This window comes from Ailuropoda melanoleuca, chromosome 13, assembly GCF_002007445.2.
Source record: "Ailuropoda melanoleuca isolate Jingjing chromosome 13, ASM200744v2, whole genome shotgun sequence".
Lineage (NCBI taxonomy): Eukaryota > Metazoa > Chordata > Mammalia > Carnivora > Ursidae > Ailuropoda > Ailuropoda melanoleuca.
In genome coordinates, this window is record NC_048230.1 from 13,231,680 (window position 1) to 13,255,580 (window position 23,901).

The 23,901-nt window shown below is 35.3% G+C and overlaps 1 protein-coding gene across 1 annotated transcript in view; it reads right to left on the reverse strand.

Moving 5' to 3' along the window:
• Positions 1–23,901, reverse strand: part of DHX40 (DEAH-box helicase 40) — a 47,172-nt gene that overhangs the window by 20,372 nt on the left and 2,899 nt on the right. Inside the window, exons 4-12 of the mRNA XM_002923320.4 lie at positions 22,425–22,544; positions 21,997–22,224; positions 21,710–21,776; positions 20,622–20,753; positions 11,874–11,973; positions 9,972–10,058; positions 9,439–9,621; positions 5,459–5,539; positions 4,242–4,399 (exon numbers count right to left, since the gene is read on the reverse strand). Coding sequence (XP_002923366.1) covers positions 4,242–4,399; positions 5,459–5,539; positions 9,439–9,621; positions 9,972–10,058; positions 11,874–11,973; positions 20,622–20,753; positions 21,710–21,776; positions 21,997–22,224; positions 22,425–22,544 — 1,156 coding nt within the window. The remainder of the gene's footprint in view (positions 1–4,241; positions 4,400–5,458; positions 5,540–9,438; positions 9,622–9,971; positions 10,059–11,873; positions 11,974–20,621; positions 20,754–21,709; positions 21,777–21,996; positions 22,225–22,424; positions 22,545–23,901) is intronic.

Consider the following 23,901-nt stretch of genomic DNA (forward strand, 5'->3'; position numbering starts at 1 on the left):
TATATACAGAGAGAAACAGAGAAAGAGAAAAAGAATAGTAAAGCAAATACAGCAAAATGTTAAAAACTGCTGAAACTAGGTAAAAGGTATAGAGGAATTCCTTTACTATTCTTTCAACATTTCTGTAAGTTTGAAATTGTAATATAGTAAAAAGGTAATTAAAAAAAAAAGAGCTAACACTGGAGTGGTTTCATCTATTTAAAAATTCCAATGAGGAAATCCAGTTCCTTTTTCTGGACTTCCAAGACAATAGATTGGATCACCCTAATCTAACTCCCTGATTTTACAAACGAAAAATGAAGTCCAGAAAAACTAGGCCAATATAATTAGGTTGCAGTGGAGTCAGGTTAGAACCCTCATCTCTTGACTCTCACTTCAATACTCTTTAATAGTTTTTAGAGTATTTTTAGCTTTGAAACCCGGCCAAACTTATTTACTTAAAGATTATTATTAAAGGATAGCTGACATTCAATGCTACGTTAGGTTCAGGTGTACAACATAGTGATTCAACAATTCTATACATTACTCAGTGCTTACAACAGTAAGCGTAGTTACTATAAAACATTATCACAATACTATTGATTGCATTCTCTATACTGTACTTTCTTTTTTTTTTTTGAAGATTTTATTTATTTTTATTTATTTGACAGAGATAGAGACAGCCAGTGAGAGAGGGAACATAAGCAAGGGGAGTGGGAGAGGAAGAAGCAGGCTCGTAGCAGAGCAGCCTGATGTGGGGCTCGATCCCATAATGCTGGGATCACGCCCTGAGCCGAAGGCAGACGCTCAACCGCTGTGCCACCCAGGCGCCCCTCTATACTGTACTTTCATCTCCATGACTTATTTATTTTATAACTGGAAGTTTGTTTCTCTTAATTCCTTTCACCTATTTCATCTAACCCCTACCCACCACCCAGCCAACCTTATTTACTGCATATAGTCTTTTTTTTTTTTTTTTAGATTTTATTTATTTATTTGAGAGAGAGAGAGCAGGAGAGGGGGAAGTTCAGAGGAAGAAGCAGACTTCCCGGTGAGGAGCCAGAGGCAGGGCTCGATCCTAGGACTCCAGGATCATGACCTAAGTCGAAGGCTGATGCTTAACCAACTGAGCCACCCAAGTGCCCCTGCATATTAGTCTTCGCTACAAAAGAACAATTGTAGTTAGGGGTATTACTAGAACCAAAATTCTGACACTGAAGACTACAATCTAGGGGAGAGGGAAAAAAAAAAAAAAAGACTACAATCTTATGGGGATAGGCAGCACACTGATTAAACCAGAGTATTTTTATAGAAAAATGTATCCTCCATTATAGTCTTGGCAATCAATCAATCAATCTGGACACACACTCACAGCCTATAAAGGGATATGGCCAGTATGACAGCACACACTATTATTGGTCTTGGCTCCAGGCAAGATACACTGTCTACTCAGAAGTTCTTTTATTCGTTCATTCATTCATTCATTCATTCATTCAAGGGGGAGGGGCGGGGGGGAGAGAGAACCTTAAGCAGGCTCTATGCCCATCATGGGGGCTTGATCTCACAATCCTGAGGTCATGACCTGAGCCAAAATCAAAAGTCATTAGCTTAACTGACCGAGCCACCCAGGCTCTCCCAGAAGCTCTTTATAAAGGGGCGCCTGGGTGGCTCAGTCGTTGAGCATCTGCCTTTGGCTCAGGGCGTGATCCCAGAGTCCTGGGATCGAGCCCCGCATCGGGCTCCTCTGCTGGGAGCCTGCTTCTCCCTCTTACACTCCCCCTGCTTGTGTTCCCTCTCTCACTGGCTGTCTCTCTGTCAAATGAATAAATGAAATCTTTAAAAAAAAAAAAATTGTGACCCTCCACCCCCATTAGAAGAAAGTAAAGCTGCTATGAGATGAAGTAAGTTGTGTTCCATACCGACACACCAAGAAAGGAAAGAAGCAGAAGTTTAAAGAGATGGGAACCTCAAAACAATTCTCTTAGGATACAAGGGCTGAACTTCCACTTCTTCTGAGTCTAGGGAAGAAAAGTTAATATATTACTAATGTACTATAACAGGGCAAAGGTCCACCATACTATCTTCCTTTACCAGTGAAAGGAAATTAAGTCTCAGCCAGGAACACTATAAACTCTCTATTTCAAACAACTAAGTTAAAGAGTAACAAAACGTAAAATTCGTTTATCCTCAGTTTCATGTCTCATAGGGCTAGATATATGGTAATAAAAAATGCTGGAATTACTGGAGAATCTAAATACATGGAGAGATGTTTCATGTACATGAATAGGAAGGCTCAATACTGTCAAGATATCAGTTCTTTCCAGCCTGATCTACAGATTCAACATAATCCCAAATAAAGTCCCAGCAACTTATTTCATGGATATCAACAAACTGTTTGAAAAATTTATAGAGAAAGGGAAAAGACCCAAAATAGCCAAAACAGTGTTGAAGGGGTAGGGCAAAGTCAGAGAACTGACTCTATCCAACTTCAAGAGTTATTATAAAGCTCCAATATTCAAGACAGTGTGGTACTGACAGAATAGGAAAAAAGGTCAATGGAACAGAAGACAGGGACCAGAAATAAACCCACACAAATATAGTTAAACGATCTTTAACAAGGGGGAAAGGCATTTCAATGGAAAAAGGATAGCCTTTTGAACAAATGGAGCTAGAACAAATGGACATCCAATTCCTAGAAGATAACATAGGAGAAAACCTAGAGGGTGTTGGTATGGTGATGACTTTTCAAATATAATACCAAAGGCATGACCCATGAAAGAAGTAACTGAAAACTGGACTTCATTAAAATTAAAAACTTCTGCTCTATGAAAGACAATGTCAAAAGAATGAGAGGATGGGGCGCCTGGGTGGCACAGCGGTTAAGCGTCTGCCTTCAGCTCAGGGCGTGATCCCAGCGTTATGGGATCGAGCCCCACATCAGGCTTCTCTGCTATGAGCCTGCTTCTTCCTCTCCCACTCCCCCTGCTTGTGTTCCCTCTCTCTGGCTGTCTCTATCTCTGTCAAATAAATAAATAAAATCTTTAAAAAAAAAAAAAAAAAAGAATGAGAGGATAAACCACAGACTTGGAGAAAATACTTACAAAAGACACACCTGATTAAGGACTGTTATCTGAAATATACAAAGAACTCTTAAAACTCAACACTAAGAAAACTACCCAATTTAAAGACATGAGAATGCCTGGCTGGCTTAGTTGGTAGAGCATGAAACTTAATCGCAGGGTTATAAGTAGAACCCCACATTGGGTATAGGGATTACTTAAAAATAAAATCTTCAAATAAGATAAAATAAAATAACATAATAAAATAAAAAGACCTGAATGGACACCTCACCAAAAAACCAAAAACAAAAACTACAGATGGCAAATAAGCATATAAAAAGATGGTTAACATGTATCATCAGGGATCTGCATGTTAAAATAAGATACCACCACACACTTATTAGAATGGTCAAAATCTAAAACAATGACAACACTAAATGTTGGTGAGGATATGGAGCAACAGGAATTCTCAGACTCATTGCTGGTGAGAACACAAAATGGTGCAGACACTTTGGAAGAGAGTTTAGCAATTTCTTACAAATATAAACATTATTATACTATAACTCAGCAGTGAGTTGAAATCCTGTGTCCACACAAAAACCTGTGCATGGATTACAGCAGCGTTATTCATAATTGCCAAAACTTGAAAGCAACCAAGATGTCCCATACATCTGGATAAATCCCATACAATGGAATATTGTTCAGCAATAAAAAGAAATGAACTATTATGCCACAAAGACAAGGAACCTTAAATGAGCATTGCTAAGCTACAGAAGCCAGTCTGAAAAGGCTATGTACTGTATGATTCCAACCATGTGGCATTCTGGAAAAGGGAAAACTATGGAGACAGTTAAAAAAAAACCAGTAATTGCAAGGGCTTGGGGAAGGGATGTAGGGATGAATAGGTGGACCACAAGGGGATGTTTAGGGCAGTGAAATTATTTAGTATATTACTGTAATGGTGGAAATGTATCATTACAGATTTGTCAAAACCCAAATAGACAATACAGTGACCCTTTTAGTTAATCATAATGTATTGATACTGGCTCATCAATAATAACAAATGCACCACACTAACGGAAGATGTTAATCATGAGGCAACTGTGTGCATCTGTACTTATCCTCAATTTTTCTTTAAAGCTAAAACTGCTTTAAAAATTATAGTCTATTAATTTTTTAAAAACTCATCAATAAACTTCTTACCTGGTCTAATGAAGACATTTTCCACAGACAACATTGCTGCTATTGGAAGTAGCAGATCTTCACAATCCAGAGAAGCAGCCTTTATTACTGCACATGTCAGATGTGGAGGGAGAGGAAATTCCACCATAGACAAACCCAATCTGGTTACATGGCCACTCCTTAATAGAAAGAAAAGGTTCTTAAGTCTTTCTACCTTGGGAAAGTACAAATGAAATGTTCATCGTTCAGAATAAGTCAGATATAGTTTATATTACCTTAAATCAACTCCAGAAATTCAATTCAATATAAGAAACATGACACACTAAATCACTGATGAAAGAAAACATAAAGCTGATATATCCCCTGCTTTCAAGGGCCAATATATTAAAAAAACTAAACAATGAGGCAGAATAAAGTACTATAATAAAAGACAAAAAATTCCGCAGAAGCATAGAGGACATCCTTGAGGAAGTAGGAGAATGATAATTACCAAATCTTTCCCCATTGTACAATCATGGGAACAAGGACTCTGGCTCTCTTATTATTTTCATATACCCAGCTTAAAGCCTGGCACTGAAATGGTACTCAAAAAATTACTTGTTAAATAATACCAAATATAGACATAGTTTTATCATATCATTTTTAAATTCAGAATTGTGCCAAAGAAAAACTGAGGAGAAATTCTAATTTCAGATAAAACAATCCATTCAATTCAAACATATCATTTTCTACTGATAAAGGAAACTATTAAGAACCCTATTTGAAAAAGAGATTAAAGGGGCGCCTGGGTGGCTCAGTCAGGTAAGCACCCAACTCTTGATTCTGGCTCAGGACATGATCTCAGGGTCATGGGATCAAGCACTGCATCAGGCTCTGCACTCACTGTGGAGTCTGCTTGTCCCTCTCCCTCTGCTCCTCCCCTGGCACTCTCTCTCCCTCCCTCTCTCTCTCTCAAATATGATATGATATGATATGATATGATATGATATGATATGATATGATATGATATGATATAATAAAGTAAAATAAAATAAAATAAAATAAAATAAAATAAAATAAAATAAAGAGAGATTGGAGTGCCTGATTGTTTCAGTAGAACATGTGACTCTTGATCTCGGGGTCATGAGTTTGGGCCCCATGTGTGACACAGAGTTTACTTAAAATAAAAAATTTTAAAAATAATAAAATGAAACAGAAAGAGATTAACATCTGTTGTGGTTGCTTTTTTGTTGTTTTACCTGTCAATAGCATCACACTGGTAAAGTTGTTTAAGAGCTTCCAAAATGAGTCTCTCATTGGGTGGATCCAAATAGGGAAACCTGTGTGTTTAAATGAGATATGAATAAGAGTCCATTCCTTGACCATTTTAAAATTTTATACAGACTTGAAAATTTCTTTAAAAGGTTTTACTTCTTTTTCAAGTCCTCCTCTCTCCTCTTTTTTTTTTTCCTAAGCATTCTATGATCATGATCAGCATTCAGCAAAGGAAGAAATTATTTTTTCTGAATCACACTCTTCTTTTTTTTCTTTTTAAATTTTTATTTAAATTCCAGTTAGTTAACATACAGTTCAATGTTGGTTTCAGGAGTAGAACTCAGTGCTGAATCACTCTTCTATCTAATTCAAAAAATACTTCTTTTTGATCCCCCTTAGCTGGAACACTCACTCACCATTCTTCTCTATCTCATTCCTGTCCCATTCTTCATAGCCAAGGTCAAATCTACTCTGTTCTGTAGCCCACAATTTTAATTACAATTTTATAAACCAGCGGAGAAAAACTGAAAGTAGGCAAACATTACAAGTTGATAAACACCAATTCAATATGGCTTTTAATAAAACGATAAGTATATTTGATTAATTTTACCATATTCGCTTTATGTATATTCTTATTTTCTCCTGAACGATCTGAAAACAAATTGCAAATACAATGTCAATTCACCCCCAAAATACTTCAGCATGCATCCTCTGAAAATAAAGAAAATTTAGGGGTGCCTGGATGGCTTAATCAGTTGAGTGTCCCACTGTTGATTTTGGCTCAGGTCATGATTTCAGAGTCCTGAGATGGGGCCCACATCGGGCTCCACAATCAGTATGAAGTCCACCTGGGATTCTTTCCCTCTTCCTCTCCCTCCCGCTCTGCTCTTCCCCCTGCTCACATGCACACTCGCTCTAAAATAAATAAATGAATAATAAATATAAATAAATAAAATCTTAGAAAATAAAGACATTCTCTTATATAACCACAATACTATTAGTGAATATGAGACAATAATATTCACAAAGGGTGGCATATAACCAAGCCTGAATATATATACATATTGCCTTATTAAGAACAATAATTACTTAATACTATCTGCACTGGATTACTTTTTCCACCATAAGTCTTGAGATGGTTAATTCATCTACTCCAATTTCTCACCTTGAAAAAGTCCAACAAAGGACAAAAGGTCCAATACCTTACATAAAAGTCCATTCCAGGATTGACAGTTCTATTTAAAAACAAATAAACAAAAATCTCGTAGACTGTTCTACAGTCAGTTTTCCTACAACTTGTACCAACAAGTCCTGGTATCTTCCAGGGCAAGAGTCGGCAAACACTTTCTGTAAAAGGCCAGATAGTAAGTATTTTACCTTTGTAGGCCATATGGTCTCTGTCACAATTATTCAACTCTGCTGTTGTAGCAAAAGCAATCATACATGAATGAATATGCATGGCTGTGTTCCAATAAAATTTAATTTACAAAAACAGCCAGTGAGCCTGGACCATAGTTTTTGACCCCTGTCCTAGAGCAATACCAAACTAGTCAGCTTCCTCTTCTACATGAATGCCCTTTAAGATTTGTAAAAACTAACATTATTTTTCTCCCTTGATTATACCAATTACCAAATTTGTCAAGCACTCCTTGTATTATTTGCTTTCTAAAAGACCCACCATACCTAATCACCGTCTTTCAGAAATACTCTAGCTTGTCAAAATCCTCATAAAATGTGTTGATACCCATAAATGAACTCCAAATGCAGAGTGACCAACACAGAAAAGGAATGCTATAGTTTCAGTCATTTGGACATTGCAGTCTATTAATATAACTAAAGTCTATGCCAGTAGGAATTTTTTAGTTTTCTAAACAGAATAATAATTGTAAGCTCATACTAAGTTGTGGTGATCTGATAATTTCAGATCTTTTCCACATGTATTTCCTTAATGTATAACCAAAACAAAGAATATAAGATGTAACCTTTCAGACTTTTGCCTTGTTGATTTTTGCCTATTAAGATCATTCTAAATCTTCCAGTTTTAATCATCTACTGATTAGATAGCAAGATATTTTCTGGCAATCTATAACCATGACTTCAATATCTTTAACATTTTCTTTGAAAATGCTCACCAGGAAAGAGCAAAGTTCACCATACTATCAGCAAAACCTCCACCTAGGCTATGCTAAGCAATTAATCAATACATTCTGGATTTGGCCATTTGGCAACTATATTCAGCAGTACTGTCACCTTATTCACAAAGATAAGATAGATATAATAGATAGATAATAGATAGATATAATCTTATCATAAACTGTGTAGAAAACAAGAGACATTAGGTTTTCACTCAAATTTTTATGGTGTACCTGATATATGGACAGTCCTGTCTTCAAACTAAAAAGGAAATGGTTTGTTATGACATATTCTTTGTGAACTATTTTGATTCATATGGATTACTGTAAGTTGCCATTAAATTCTCTAAAACCATTTTTCTAATAAACTCTGCTAGAATTTGCTAAAGATCAATTTCAAGCATACCGGGCAGTTGTTTCCAGATTCTGCCCTTTTCCTAAATGAAGAAATCAAAACATCTATATTTCTCACAATTTTCTGGCAAACTGTTCTACATAATTTCTCTTAGATAACCCAAAATCTGCAAGTTAATACTGGCTCTATTTCTCCTTATTCTACAAACATATTAAAAAGAGAGAGGGGGAGGGACACCCAGCTGATTCAGTTGGTGGAGCATGTGACTCTTGATTTCGGGGTTGTGAGTTCGACCCCCACACTGGGTGTAGAGATTACTTATAAATAAAATCGTAAAAAGAGAGAGAGAGAGGAGAAATCTTTTTTTTTGTCTAGCATTCTGGGGACTTTTAGTACATTCTAAGTCTTAAAACTTAAAATGGAAAAATAACTCAGTGCAGATGATATTAAGTAATTATTATTCCTACTTTACTAATATATATTCTTAATTATATGCTACTCTTCATATTATTCCTATTTTCTAATACATATTTATTCTTGATTATATGGTGCTTTGTAATTATATATTATTCACAAAATCATATTATGAATATTATTTTAAAATCTGGGTTCATCTGAAAGCTTTCTGCTTAGCCATTTAGATTTCTTTAAATGATTCTTTTTTCTCATTGGTATCATTCATGACTATAGTTAGAATTTCATATATTATATGCTTTCCTCTTTCAAAGATTTATATTCTCATTCAGAAAATCTCTTCTTTTAAACTATCCAAGAAATATTTTAATTGGCTTTCCAAGAGTATACAATACATATTTAGATATACCTAGTAATTATTTCCCTTCTTACGAATTTAAAAAATGCATGGTCACCTCCTCCCTAGGTTCCTGACACTTTCACATTTGCAGACAATTTAGACTAAAATTAAGACCAAGAACGGTATTTTCCTTCATTACTTCCTCTACCATGTATAATATGAAATTTCAAGCCCCTACAACAATATTCTATCTATGCCAATTAATTATATAGTTACATTTGAGTAACTTAACAGCTGTCCCATTCTTTTTCTCATGTGTCTGAATCTTGTTTCCCTAATATAAATTAGGTTTAGTGAAGGCAAAACGATACCACAGAGTATTACTGTATCTCTCACAGTACTTGCTACAGTGCTGGTCATACAAAAGATGCTACCAGAAAACCACTTTCTGATTGGAATAAGGGTCATCATATACCTTTCATTACAGATAAACAGTGGTCACTAAATGATTCAAATAAACATCAGCATGAAGCACCCCATTAGGCCAAGGTTAAAATAGGTGCAAGGAATCAAACCACAGGAATACTGCAAAGAAGCCTTTTATTTGGGTTTAGCTAAACCTCGAAATGAGGGGGATGTAGGAGTCAAATACCTCAAAAGAATTCTGAGGAATAATCTGGCTCCATCCTAACAAATTTTTCTTTTTTCAAATTGTCTACATACCTTATAACATCGTGTATGGCAAGGCACTTTAAGGTCAGAACTACAGATGTCAAACTAGTTCTCTTAATCTCAGGAATCACATGGTCAGGCATACACTGGTTCCAAAAATCTTTACTATAGATCCGAAAGCATTTTCCTGAGGAAGTCCTGCCAGCTCGGCCACTTCGCTGTAATGCCTCACTCCTTTAGAAGAAAAAAAAAAAACAGAAGTCCCCAAAATGTACTGTAAGTTTCCTAAGTAGTTAACATCATACCCCCAAACCAGTTAAAAATGACTTAACAAACTGTTCTTTGAACAAAAAAGCTTGGGGCGCTTGGGTGGCACAGCGGTTAAGCGTCTGCCTTCAGCTCAGGGCGTGATCCCGGCGTTACGGGATCGAGTCCCACATCAGGCTCCTCCGCTGGAAGCCTGCTTCTTCCTCTCCCACTCCCCCTGCTTGTGTTCCCTCTCTCGCTGGCTGTCTATCTCTGTCAAATAAATAAATAAAATCTTTAAAAAAAAAAAAAAAAAAAAGCTTGACATAGAGACTTACTTTGAAATTGGAACCACCTCCAGGATGTCCAACCCTAATCTGGGATTGTGATTTAACTGCTTCACAAAGCCACCATCTACCACATATCTAAGAAAAATGAAAATCAGTTAAGTTTCTAGAAAATAAGACTTGTTGATTTTTAGCCACTTTGGATTCTCCTTTTCTACCAAACTAACAACTACATGATGACTTTTACATCAAACGTAAAACCTGGAAGTTAAGAAACTAGAATCCCTGTACATCACTAATAGAAATGTAAAATGGTTAAGCCAACGTGCAGAATGGTTTGAAGGTTCCTTTAAATGTTAAAGACAGAATTATCACATGACCCAGAAATTGCATTTTTAAGTATATACCCAAAAGAACTGAAACAAGTACTCAGCCAATACTTGTAGACATATTTTTACAGAAGCACTATTCGTAAGAGCCAAAAGGTAGAAATAACCTAAATGTACATTAACCATTAAGGGATAAATGGATAAACAAATTATGGTATATACATATAATAGAATATTATTCAGCCATACAAATGAATGAAGTGCTGATACATGCTACAATGTGGATGAATCTTGAAAGCACAATGAGTGAGAGAAGCCGGACACAAAAGGTCACACATTGTTTGGCCATTTATATGAAATATCCAGAATAGGATCGCCATAAAAACAGAAAATAGGTTGGTGGTTGCCAAAGGCTGGGATGGAAGGGGGCATGGGGAGTAACTGCTTAAAGGGTACAGGGTTTTATTTTGGGGTATTAAAAATGTTTTAGAAGTAGACAGAGGTAATGTTAGTGTTTGTACAACACTGTAAATGTACTAAATACTAATTATTCACTTTTAAATATTAATTTTATATTATGTGAATTTCTCCTCTAAAAAACAAACTTGAAAGTCACCTTTAGACCACTCTAATAGGTTTAGAATCTAATTCCAGGTAGCCTTTAATAACACCATTTAAGTCAACAAAACAGAGAACAAGTCAGGTAAAAAACTAAGGTAGGAATAGTAGTAAGTCTACCATTCACTAAGGGAACATTCCAAAACACAATATTTAATGACTTTTGCCTTTGCTGGAAACAAAAAATTACAGAGGTTAACTTACTCCAAAGAAGTGAAAGCCCTTAGTGAAATAATTATTTTTAAAGTAAAGGAGAAAAGCAAAGGAAATTAAACTTCCTCCTAGATCTGGGTGATCATTGTGCCCAAAAGAAAAGATATAGGATCTTTGAGATTCAGGTCCAGCCTTCCTGTGACAGGCAGACAGACTTTTAGTTAAGGACATAAAATATCCTGCATAAAAGATAAATATCCAAAAGGGCTGTGGTTCAATAGACTAAAAGAATTTCACATTAACCATCAGTCCAGACTTAAAATTTCCCAGTGTTTCTTCACTAAACTTACTCAAAAATTGATGGCATCATCAATTACATTAAAAAATAAGAGACTCACATCATAGTTTATTTCACAAAAGGGTGAAAAGTAAGAAACAGTACCTTCAGCTAAACACTTGCACATAAAACACTTGGACATACAACTCCACCAAGTGGAGGTGCCAGATGAGAAGGGAGTATCATATCATTTTAGGTATACGCTGATAATGAGTACAGAAAAACAGCTTTGGCTTTCTAGTCAATGAATAATGAATAATAAAACCCATGGAGCATTACAAATAATCTTAAATTTGGGAGGAGAAAGCCACAAATTGCCAAATACAAGTAGTTAAAAAGTATGATCAGGAATACTATGTGTACCTCCTACTCCATTTCCTAATCATGGCAAACAATAATTATAAAAAATAGTAGGGGATTACAAATAGGTGAGAAGGAAATTAGTGGAGGGCACAGAGGAGCAAACTCAAAGCTAAGTGCCTTCCTTGGCTTTAAAAGAAACTTTAAAAGTTGTACCTGATTCCATCTATTGTCAAAGATGTTGCAGAAATATTAGTAGATATGACACATTTTCTAATTCCAGGTGGAGGTGGCAAGAATATTCTCCTCTGTTGATCTAAAATACATGTAAAGAGAAAATGTTAATTTACAACATGCATTTGTCAAACTCCACTTTTGAAAAACTTACTTCTTTTCATTAAAAGTTATGTTTCCTTCACCTCTTTAATTATCTTGAATTCAAAATAGCAAAATTTATCTTTGCCTCACCTTTTACTGCTAACATTACTAGATCCATTAAATCATAGATTATTATTGCTAAAATAAACCCTATAGCAGAGTCCTTTATGTAGGTCATAGCTCCCTTTGAGAATATTTTTAAATTGTGGTCCTTTTCTCCATTAAAAGGCACAGACACACACACACACACACACACACACACACACACTTCAAAAAATTCAGGGTGTTCAGGGACTCACTGAAGCCCATCCATGGACTACACATTATGGACCTCTCTTTACCTTAAAGATTAATTAGCTAAGTGGTTTTCACTTTTTGGGGTGTCTTTCCGATGGCTACCTCTCTAAGCAAGTAACACCACACTCATTTCCCCTACCCACACATCCTGAAGAGTGAACCCCAGAAGCAACGCTTGTACTATAGTACCTTGCTTCTCCAGCCATAGTTCATGGAACCAAAGATAAACATGTCCCCCAAACTGGGGCAATCTGATTCTCCTAGAATTTGGAATAAGGTCCAAGAAATGCTCTATTTGATTAGACTAGTCTCTTGCAAAGAAGAAAAATGAACTTGTGAACCATAAGGAAGTGGTTAATGTACACGAAGGGAAGTCCAAAAAGAAAATAATGAATTAGCCATGAAAGTTGACAAGAGTATTTCTGGGATCCTGGCTCTTCCCAGGCCTTGAGGGGACCGGGTGTAAAGTAAGCAGTAAGACAGATTTGGCCAGACTTGCTCTCCTGCCAGGTTAAGCACAAAATAAGACAAGAGAGTTAAGAATGTTTGCAAGGAAATGATTACAGTATGGGTGAAAGAAGGTTTAAGTGAAGGTTGATAAAGGACAAGTGTCAATATATTCTGAAAATTGTTGAAATACAAACAGTAGAGTATTTGGCAAAAACAGGAAGTAATCATCAGAAAGATGTTTAAAACTGAGATCAGAAATGATGGTAATGACAAAGTCTAGGATGGAAGCTTCTGAATGGGTGGCTTAAGTGGGATGAAGGAAAAGATCACTTATAGAGTGCATAAGTGCATAGAGATCAAGAACTTCAAAGCAAGGGATTTGTTTGGATGGATCACTCTACTTCAATAATCTCCAAAAATTAGGAGTGATCATTCCAGTGAGTATGTAAGTCAATCTACTGGGGGTATGAAAAGAAACTATTAGCATTTTTATTTATATGTTTCATAACATCTTTTTAAACTGTTACATATATTTACTATTGTACATTATACATTAGTACCACAGTAAGTACATATATACCTTAAGAAGAAAAAAAAATTAAATGCCTGGCTGTATTTGTTTTCCACAAGATATGCCCATATTTGTTCAGAAAATTCATCTTTTCTACTTGAGCAATCTCAAATTGTTTTCATTTTAATAGCCGAGAAAATCTTAACAAAACCTGTTTTGAAATAATAAAGTACAAAACCTATACTCAAAATCTTTCAAAGATCCATGTATTCCCAGTATACATAACAAACCAAAGTTGAACCACTGTAAGGGAGAAAAGGAGTGGCACAGATGAGCACAGTTCTAAAATCATGGAACTAGGCCAACCATCTCATTTTATAGATAACTAGATTTTATAGAGAAAACTAAATGCCAGAGAGGTCAGGTGACTTCTAAGATTTACAGATAGACAAATTTGAAACAAGCTGAGTAATGTTTCTATTCTTCCACATTATTCAGAAATTAATTTCACAAGTGAAAAAGTGCTAGAAAGGCGGCTATGGAAAAGCTTTGAGGTAAATACAAAAATAATTCCAAAAAGACTTATTTCTCTTAGATTTATAGTTAACTTTGGTTAAGAATTATTTTTTAGGTATTGGACTTAGGTAGCTCATTTCTTCCAGATGGTTCAAAGGAGTTTTAATACTACTTTGTAGTTCAGATTATGTTTATACGTTATTTATGATCTACTTGTTCTACTACAGTGTAGCTCCATGAAACAAGGATTTTCTTTTATTCAATACATATCCCCACGACCCAGAACAATGTCTGGACCACAGAAAATGCTCAATAGAGTTCAATGAATTGATAAATAAAAAATGCATTACATAAATAAGTTAACATCCTTTCTACCCCACTACCCTAAAAATTTACATAAATTAAAAATGTCCTTTCTGAACGTATTTATCTATAATCAAGTCTTTTTCAATCAACCCATTTCTAAAAATACCTAATTTTTTAAGTGTTCAGTTTAAGCAAAATTTCAGTTTCATTTACCATTTTGTACACTGTAATCAATTAAAAAGTCTTGAAACTACTATTTTGACAAGACTCATGTTTATTTCATTTCCATTTCACCCACATATTTTAATACCATATTCCCCAAGTATAAACACATACCAGTTTAAGTTTATTTATTTATTTTTTTTAGTAATCTCTAACCCAATGTGAGGCTCAAACTCACGACCCTGAGATCAAGAGTCACGTGCTCTTCTGACCCAGCCAGCCAGGCACTCCAACACATACCAGTTTTATGTTTGTTTATAAAGGTTTGAAAAAAAAAAAAAGTTAAATATATCCTAAAGCACATTTTCACTATCCAGGAAGGAAAGGAGAAATGGAATACTTTCACCAAGATGTAGTAATGGCCCTAGGATGTTATTGATGGCGAGGGCGAGGGATTGGCAAAGAGGTGAAGAAGATATCCAAAGTCTAGCAAGAAACAAGGATACTGAGAGACCACTCAACACTCATAATGAAGTAACGCTTCCAAATTAATGCATATGACATATTGTATGTTAAGGCCAATGAAAATTCCTCATAGAATATCTTGTCCCAAAGTCCCCCAAAAAGATTCCAAAGCAGAACTATTTCTGAGAGAGAGGGAGAGAGAAAGAGAAGAAAAGGAATATAACTTAGAGTAATAAACAGAAACTGTCAATCAAAGGGGGGGAAAAGATGACAGTTCTGGAGGAAAAGAAAGAAGTACAACACTGCTTGGCTCAAACTGTACCCTTCTGCCCCCAAGAAGTTATTTTTGGGTGAGTCAAAAGTATCTTGAGAATTCTCAGTAACACAGCTGAAAATCAAATTCCTGACACAGAGTAAAGGCTTGAATAATCAGTAAATGCAACTGAAAAAGTAACTAGAAGGAAGCTAAAAAATATGGAAGACAGGCAATCCAACATAAGAATAATTAGTATCCCTGAAGTACAGAAACGAATAAATACATAAAAATTATATTCAAAGATATAACACAAAAGAGCTTCCCTGAAATAAGAACTGAATTTGCAGATCAAAAGAACACATCAGAAAAGTTCATCTTGTTTGTGGTGTCATTAGACAGGTATGTACATTTGTCAAAATTCATTAACTATACACTTAAAACAAGCATAGTTTATTGTATGTAAATTATACCCCAATAAAGTTGATTTTTTAAAAAAGCACATCAAATTCCAGGAAATTTTAATATAAAATACTCAACACCAAAAAATATCCTAATTAAAACCACTGAACTTTAAAAATCAGAGAAATTTTTTAAAAAAGAGAAATTTTCAGGCAGACAGAAAAAGCAAATCACTTAAAAAAAAGGGCCTCAAACTTCTCCTCAGCAACATTCAGTGCCAGAAGACAAGTGAACAACATCCACCAAGTTCTAAGGAAAAGAAAGTGTGACCCAAGAACATAAAACCCAGCCACGATATAGTTCAAGTATAAAGGCAAAAGCGAGACATTCTCAAACATAGAAGAGTAATACCAAAAAATAACACTCAAGAGCCCTTCTATTAAAAAAACAAAAAGTTAACAAAATCCAGGCAATTGAAAATTAACCAAAAGTAACCTAAGAATGGAAAAACCATGGTAAAAGGATTGATGATAAACATCTAAACAATGTAAATATAACTAACAAAAATCAAAAGGGAAAGATACAGAAGAGTGGAAGTACTCAAGTCCTTATCTTTCCAATCAGAGAATCAACAGATAAGACCTCCAATCACACAGGGTCTAAAAAGAAGAGATTAACTTCAACTTCTTAGAATTTTTCATCTTTTTAGACTTGAAAGCAACCTTTTATATCAAATTCTCATGTGGTAAAGAAAGTTACTTGACGTTTAACAATTCCTTTAAGTAAATTCACATAAAATTAAATACTTTTTTAAAAAGCAACTAATCATATAACCTCTCTTTTAAAAAGTATTTCTATCAACCCACCTATTTACTTCCTTATCCTTCCATATGTGTACACACACACACACACACACACACACACACACAGAGATCTGGTTATTTTTGTACGGAGGAACTTGGGGTGATTTCTTTACTTTTACTTTTGTAACTTTGGACGCTGCTTGAATTCTTTATAATGAAGCTATGTATTTTCTTTAATTGAGTGATTTTCTTAAAAGAAAACTGGAGCAAAATTGCGGAGACACTAAGAGTGTGTTAATTCTGCACAGTGGGAAATGGATTGTTTCTGTAGTCTTCGACACTTTAAAAATTTCTACAAAGGGCTAAAGAGAAAAATATTAAAGAACATATATAACAAAATGCCATTTTTTGTCAGAAAAAGCTAAACAATAAAAATATATTTAAATATATAAAAAATAGTAGAACAATATACCTCAGAATATTAATAGTGATTATCATTTAACCATGTTGGTGAGATCTAAGTTTAATTATCTTTCTTACTTTTCTGATTTTATTTTACAACTACATACTCTACAACTATGTACTCTTTACAACTATGTATGCTTTATAAGATAACAGGAAAATTTTCCCATTTGGACAGAGTAGAGTAAAAGTTTTTATGTGAAGCTCACTAGCCTTATTCCCCCCTCATCTTTAATCTTAACATTTAAGGAAATTATCACCAACAAAGCCAAATTCTAGGTACTTGCCAAAGTGAGATAATGTCTTTATTTTGCAGGAAGAAGACAGAAATAAAACTACTTCTGGATTAATGCAATAATCTAAATATGCAGTATTCCTCTTTTAAAATAACAAGGTAAAGCTCCTTTCCTTTTCTTCATGTATTCTGAAAACACATGTACTATTTTTTCACCCCCAACTGAATAGATAACCAGTTATAAAATGCAGGTTTATCATGTGACCTGTATGGTAATGCGCATTTTTCTAGGAAAAGAAACCACGGCTTTCATTATCTTTTAAAAAGAATCTCAGACTCCACCCTCTAAAAAGGCTAAGAAGCACTGAATTTAGATGATTACTTTTAGTGCTAAAAGAGTCAAATTCCATGCAAATATTTGTTGCTTAGGAAGTAACGGGTATATTTCAGTAAACCTGAAGACTTGCAAAATCTTGAAAAGAGGGAAGTCAGAAGAGCAAAAAGGTTTGAGGGAAACAAGAATAAGGCTCTAGACACAGCTAGCATTTTGATACAAGACATAACAGAATGTCTAGCAGAAAGTGAAAAATCTGGAACTCAGTTTAACAAACATCTAATCAGGACTTTTTCAACACATAATACTCAAGTAGTTCACAATTTCAGAAGGAGATGAGGCATCCATACATGAGGTAGAATGTGTTAAGTGCCACAAGAGGTGCAGCAAAGCACAATGAGGTTTAAATGAAGAAGAGATCAACACCAGTTGTGAGGTGGGAAACCAGAGAAGGTTTTTATAGAGGTGGTTGCACTCGTGAAACAAAACAGCAGGATTTCAGCCAGTAAGAGGAGAGAATAAAAGGGAAAGGAGGAGTTCAAGTTAAGGAAATATCAGATGTTGTCACAAAAAAAGATGTGGAAAGAAATGGAATAAAAAAATACTGCCTACACTTTGAGCTTGAGAGAAATACCACAGAAGGTGGGGGTTAGAAGTTCAGCCCAGAGAGTGGGATCATATAATCTTGGCAGCAGAAGGGATACCATAGCACCTCTTCGCAATTGACAGTTGAGAATTTTTTATGTCAATTAGGGAAATGCCTTTTTTTTTTTTTTAAGATTTTATTTATTTATTTGACAGAGAGAGAGACAGCCAGCGAGAGAGGGAACACAAGCAGGGGGAGTGGGAGAGGAAGAAGCAGGCTCCCAGGAGAGCAGGGAGCCCGATGCAGGGCTTGATCCCAGGACCCTGGGATCACTTAACGACTGAGCCACCCAGGCACCCCATCAATTAGGGAGATATCTTAAGATGTCCCTTTAAAACAGTCAGCCACCCTCAGCTAGCCCAGAAATAAAAGCAAATACAACATATCCACCCCATAATCTTCATTTATTCACTAAACCTAGGTCTGAGTCATTTTTAAACCCTCTTCACAAGCAGGAAACCCTTCTTCCCTCTCCTCACTCCCAAGTGCGAGTTTTATGTTCCTAAGACATAATAGGAAATAAAGAAAATAACATCATAATAGTGTTTCTCCCCATCACCTGAAGTAGCAATAATAAAGAAAATAAGTGCTGTATTGTATTAGCCAGACTTAAAAAAAAAGCCTAATATCCAAGGAACTTGCCACTCCCAACTTCACCTCACCCGTTACTCAGTACCTCATCAACTCTATTTGAATACCTCTTTGCATTGTTAGAAATTGCTCCCATAAATATGATTATGCTCATAATGGATTACCAGTAGCTCACCTCTATGGAGCCCTTGGAACCAGAAGGGAAACTAAAATAAACAAACGAAACCCTTCAGTAATGGCTCTATTGAAAGCGAGCTCTACATCTTTACCATTCATATATATATGCCAACCCAGAAAATCTCATACACTGGGAATTAAGGCTGAAAGCAGGCTGAAATCACACTGGAAGGACAATGAATGCCAAGTTATTAAGTTAGCATTTTCATTCAACTGGTAATAGGGAATGGCTGAGATACCCAACAGGAAACTGATACAATCAGAGCTGTGCTTTTGAAAGATGATGCTTACCACTGCAGGTAGGATGGTAAATTACATCAGGGAAAACAGGTTAGCAGGTTATGTTAACAACTCGGGAAAGCAAACTGAGGATCCCAACTTTAATGATGACAATGAAAAACGAAAGAGAATGAATGATCTGGACAAGACAAAAAAAAAAAAAAAAAGTCGTAGAAGTTGTCACTTATTTGGACTGAATGATCTAGGATGATATGATGCACAGACTAAAAAGCCCTGTGAGGAGACCCAGAGTTCTAGAGTGCAGGAGTGAGATTTAACTAGAGACAGTCAACCTCTTCAAAACAGGTAAATCTAAGAAATTCTAAGAAAACAGCAAGCTATGGATAAAACCTTACAAAACAGTCACAATTTGAGAGGGACAAAGGCTGGGAAGGGTGGGAGGGCAGCACACTTAGAGAAAGAGTGGTCAGAAGAATGAGGTAGTTAAATATTATCCCAGATGACAGCATTTTAAGGAGACTTATTGTTATCACAAAATCAAAATACAAACTAATGAAAAAAAAGCCATGAGATTTGAAAAACAGGAGGTCATTCGCAACCTTTAATAGTATAAAAATTGGATTTCAGGCCATTAAACAAGAAGCAATAGCAGACTCAGCATGTCATTTTTATGTGACAGTAACATGTGAAAGAATGAAATTATTTATACAGAAAAATACACTCATACTGTTAATGGTTAATACCAAAGCAACCGTAATGAGTTTCTAATTATCTCGGCAGTTAGCAAAGTAAATTATTAATTATTAAGGAGTCAGCAGATCAAATCTCCAGAAAGCAATGAGAACCTTAAATATCTAATAATGACCCTAAGAATTCCCTTAAAGATACAAAAACCTAAAAATAGATTTCCATATGGAGGGCAAGGGCCTAATATCATCACAAAAGAGATTTCTAAAATAGCACGTGGTCTATGGTTATTTACCAAAACACACATTCCTAAACTTTTTTTGTAAATATAAGACTACGAACCACCTACTCAAAAAAAACCAAAAATATAAATAAAGCATAAAAACATTCAAATGCTTTTTACATTATATTAAATGCTAATCACAAACTCTAAATAACTTCCCTTTAGTTTTACATATCAAATTCCAAAATAAAGTAGTTTTACTAAACAAATTCTAAACCTAATTCAATAATATTTATTATGAATAAATATCAGAATAAGAGTTTGCATTTGCTCTTTGAAATCACAAAAGAACAGCATCATTCTTGAAAAGTAGACTGTGTTACTTCAAAAGAAAACAATCCACTGTGTCTAGTCTCAGATGTATCTGGATGTATATGATTTCTAGAAATTCTCTGGCAATGCTAAATTAGGTCTGACTCCTGGTACTACTATTAAGAAATTATAGTCCTAATTTCAAAAAATTACTAACAATATTTTTGTTCTGCTGAGAGGACACAGCCCACTCTTAAACAATATTGGGGGGGGGGGGAGCAAGGCTCTTGAAAAAGTGAATATGAAAAGACTCTGAGAAAAAAATCACTTCTCTCAAGGAATGCTGGTTCCCTTAGAGTTCTATTTCATGATCTGGATGTTGGTTACCAAAATGAGTTGCTCGTAAAATTAACTGACCTAAACACTTAGGATCTATACACTACTCTGTACATATGTGATTATTCAATAAATTTTTTTTTAATTAGCCACATTTTCTATTCCAGTGAGGAATTACCTGTTGTCATAGATCCATAACATGGCAATATTAACAAACCATCCAGAGTTGTATCTTGAACATCATAATCATAATCAACAGACTCTGCCATCTGAAAAAGTAACTCACAACTTTTTTCAATTTCAAACTGACCTGAAATGAGGGAGGGAAAATAACGTCAGCAACTGAACAGCAAAATTAAGAATGGGGCGGGGGGGAGCCTTCTAGGTTAAAATTATCTTTGCATAATAGCTATTTTAAATCTCATTTGCTCTAAAGAAGATGAACACACAAATTGTACCAAATCTCAACAATAGCATTAAAAATAGAACACCAGTTTCCAAGGAATTTAAACCTCTACAGGAATAAAAATGTTTATAATCTGCAAGCCTTTCATCTTGTTAATGCAGTATTTGAGGAAGACTCAGTAAAGTTAATCATTAATATAGAAGAATATAGTCCAGGAGATACTGCATTTAGGTGTATTTCAAAATATGTAAGTAACCTGAAAAAGGCAGAGACCATTACAATGTCTCACTTCTGACTTCAGTACAAGGCAGAGTAGGAGGTAAGCGATGAAATGACTCATTTCTGTTAGTAGGATGCTGCTAATTGAAGAATCACACTAGTTTAGGATTTAATTAATCTATTTTTGACTTCCAAAAAAGGCTTGTCTATGAGACATGAATTCAACACCTTATGCACTGCTATCACACAGTACCATCCCACACTCGAAGAAATAAACTAGTAGGATGTCTTTTGAAATAATGGAATTAAGCATTCAGATCCAGGACTGTTTAGTGTGGTAACAGCTCTGTATAAGACAGACTAATAAAAATATTAACACTTCAACATTTAATATCTTTTTATTAAAAGGTCAGTGTGTTTTACATATGTTTACTAATGAGACTGGCAGTTTTTATGGATGTATAGAATTATCTTATATATCTTATATAAGATAGAATTTCTGAAACTATTCAGATAATCACACAAAGCTAAGGCAACATGAGTTAAAGCCCAGATTTCCCAACAAAAGTGACACTCTATTGTGGTGCCACATTCCGCTCTTACAAATAGCGAAATTTTTAAACCTGATACTGAATGCTTACCAGTCAGAAAAACCAGGATGTCTCCAGCCATTTCATTCAAATGGATATCCATGGTCACTTTCACAATCTAAAGTAAGAAACACAAGCATAATATGCTGATGGAAATATAGTCCCCCACTCCCAACCACCTCCCCTCATTCCACAGAAAAATTAAATTTGGTTCTCAAAAGTCCTAGGACCTATGAGGGCTGCCATTAAAATAAAAGGGAACAAATGAATTACTGAACTACTCAATCAGCTAGAATCATAACTATAAAAAAAGACAAAAAAAGGATGCCAAGTAATACCGCTTGAATATATGCAGTATTTTCTCTGTCTCGTGGGCCAATCAAATTACAGAATTTTTCTCTGACTGGATAAAGCCTTCCAGGTATATCAAATATTGGACAATTTCCAAAGAATGCAGAAAGCTTGGCTAATTCCATTGTTGCTGACATCACCACGACCTTCAAATGTTCCTTTCTATTAGGAGACTTCTCCTGAAATAACTTCTTCAATAAACCAAATAAGATGTCCTGAAAAAAAAAAAAAAGTAAATTTCTAATAAGTCACAAGTACACCTACCAACCAACTTAATTTAAATATTTTGCTTTCCTAACCAAAGAATTCCTATTTCAATAGGTTAAAATGTAAGTAAGACCAGGCAATTCTCTACATGGTAAAAGCTACCCCAAATAAGTAAACTAATAAATAAACAGCATATTAAAATACTCACTGTAGTTAGAGTTCTCTCATGGGCTTCATCTAAAATAATGACACTGAACTTGGTAAGATTTGGATCTCCCAGAATATGTTTCAGTAAACATCCATCAGTCATATATTTGATTGCGGTTTCCTAATGTTCAAACAGCAGAGTATATCAACTTATATATATAGTGTTACAGAAATTCACCCGTTTCGCAGACTAAATTCCCCCCCAAATGCACAAACATTAAGTGATCCACCTAATGTGACTAAATAAAAAAGTACATAAATTAATCTAATAACAAGGATGGTAAATTGTAAAACCTGTGATCTATACAGGGACAGAGATAAGGAATTAAGGTGGATGTTCTGGGATAAAGCAACAAAAGGGGCCAATAAGGAGATATAAAGTAGTCTGGGGAAAGTGGTAAGATAAGACAATGGCTTCCCATGAGCAAGTTGTGGGAAACAACAATGAAATGGGATCCACCTCCCTGTCTCAGCCACTGTTTTAGAGGACTCAGGAGAAAAGGCAGAGGAAATAGGTGCACAATTTCCTCTCACTATCTTCTTCCCTATTTGCTTATTTTAAAAACTGTGTCTGTCAGGGATGTATGGGTGGCTCAGTTGGTTAAACATCTGCCTCCAGCTCAGGTCATGACCCCAGGGTCCTGGGATCAAGTCCTACATTGGGCTCCTTGCTCAGCTGGGAGCCTGCTTCTCCCTCTGCCTGCCGTTCCCCCTGTTTGTGTGTTCACTCTTTCTCTGGCAAATAAATAATAAATAAAATCTTAAAAAAAACCTGTCAACTAGCATTAAAACAAGGTGAGAATAAGGTCCAAAAGCTAGAAGTTAACAACAGTATTCACATAAAACAAGGGAAGAAAAAAGAAAGGAAACTCCCCAGCAGTAACCATTAGGAATGCAAAGATAGTATTTTGGGGAGTCACTGTGTGCCATGTGCCATATTGATGGCCATTCCTATTAGGGACCATATTTAATTAGGGATTGTTTTGTACTTGGTACAGGATTAAAAAATCCTGAAGGAATGTAAATTATAACATTAACTCTTTTTTTTAAGATTTTATTTATTTATTTGTCAGAGAGAGAGAGAGTGAGCGAGCACAAGCAGGGGAAGCAGCAGAAAGAGGGAGAAGCAGGCTCCCTTCCAAGCAAGGAGCCCGATGTGGGACTCAATCCCAGGACTGTGGGATCACGACCTGAGCTGAAGGCAGACGCTTAACCAATTGAACCACCCAAGCATCCCTAGAACCATTAACTATTAAAAAGAAAACAATTTTAAACTTGTTGGTGCCATGAATACAGATAATAATAAATACTTGCTTACTGACTTTGCTAAGTTGTCCATTTCCAATGACTTCAGGAATACAAATATAAAATACGGATGAACTTTGAAAACGCTATGCTAAATGAAACAATCCAGACACAAAGGACCAAATATTGTATGATTCAACTTATATGAGGTACTTGGAAAATGCAAATTTGTA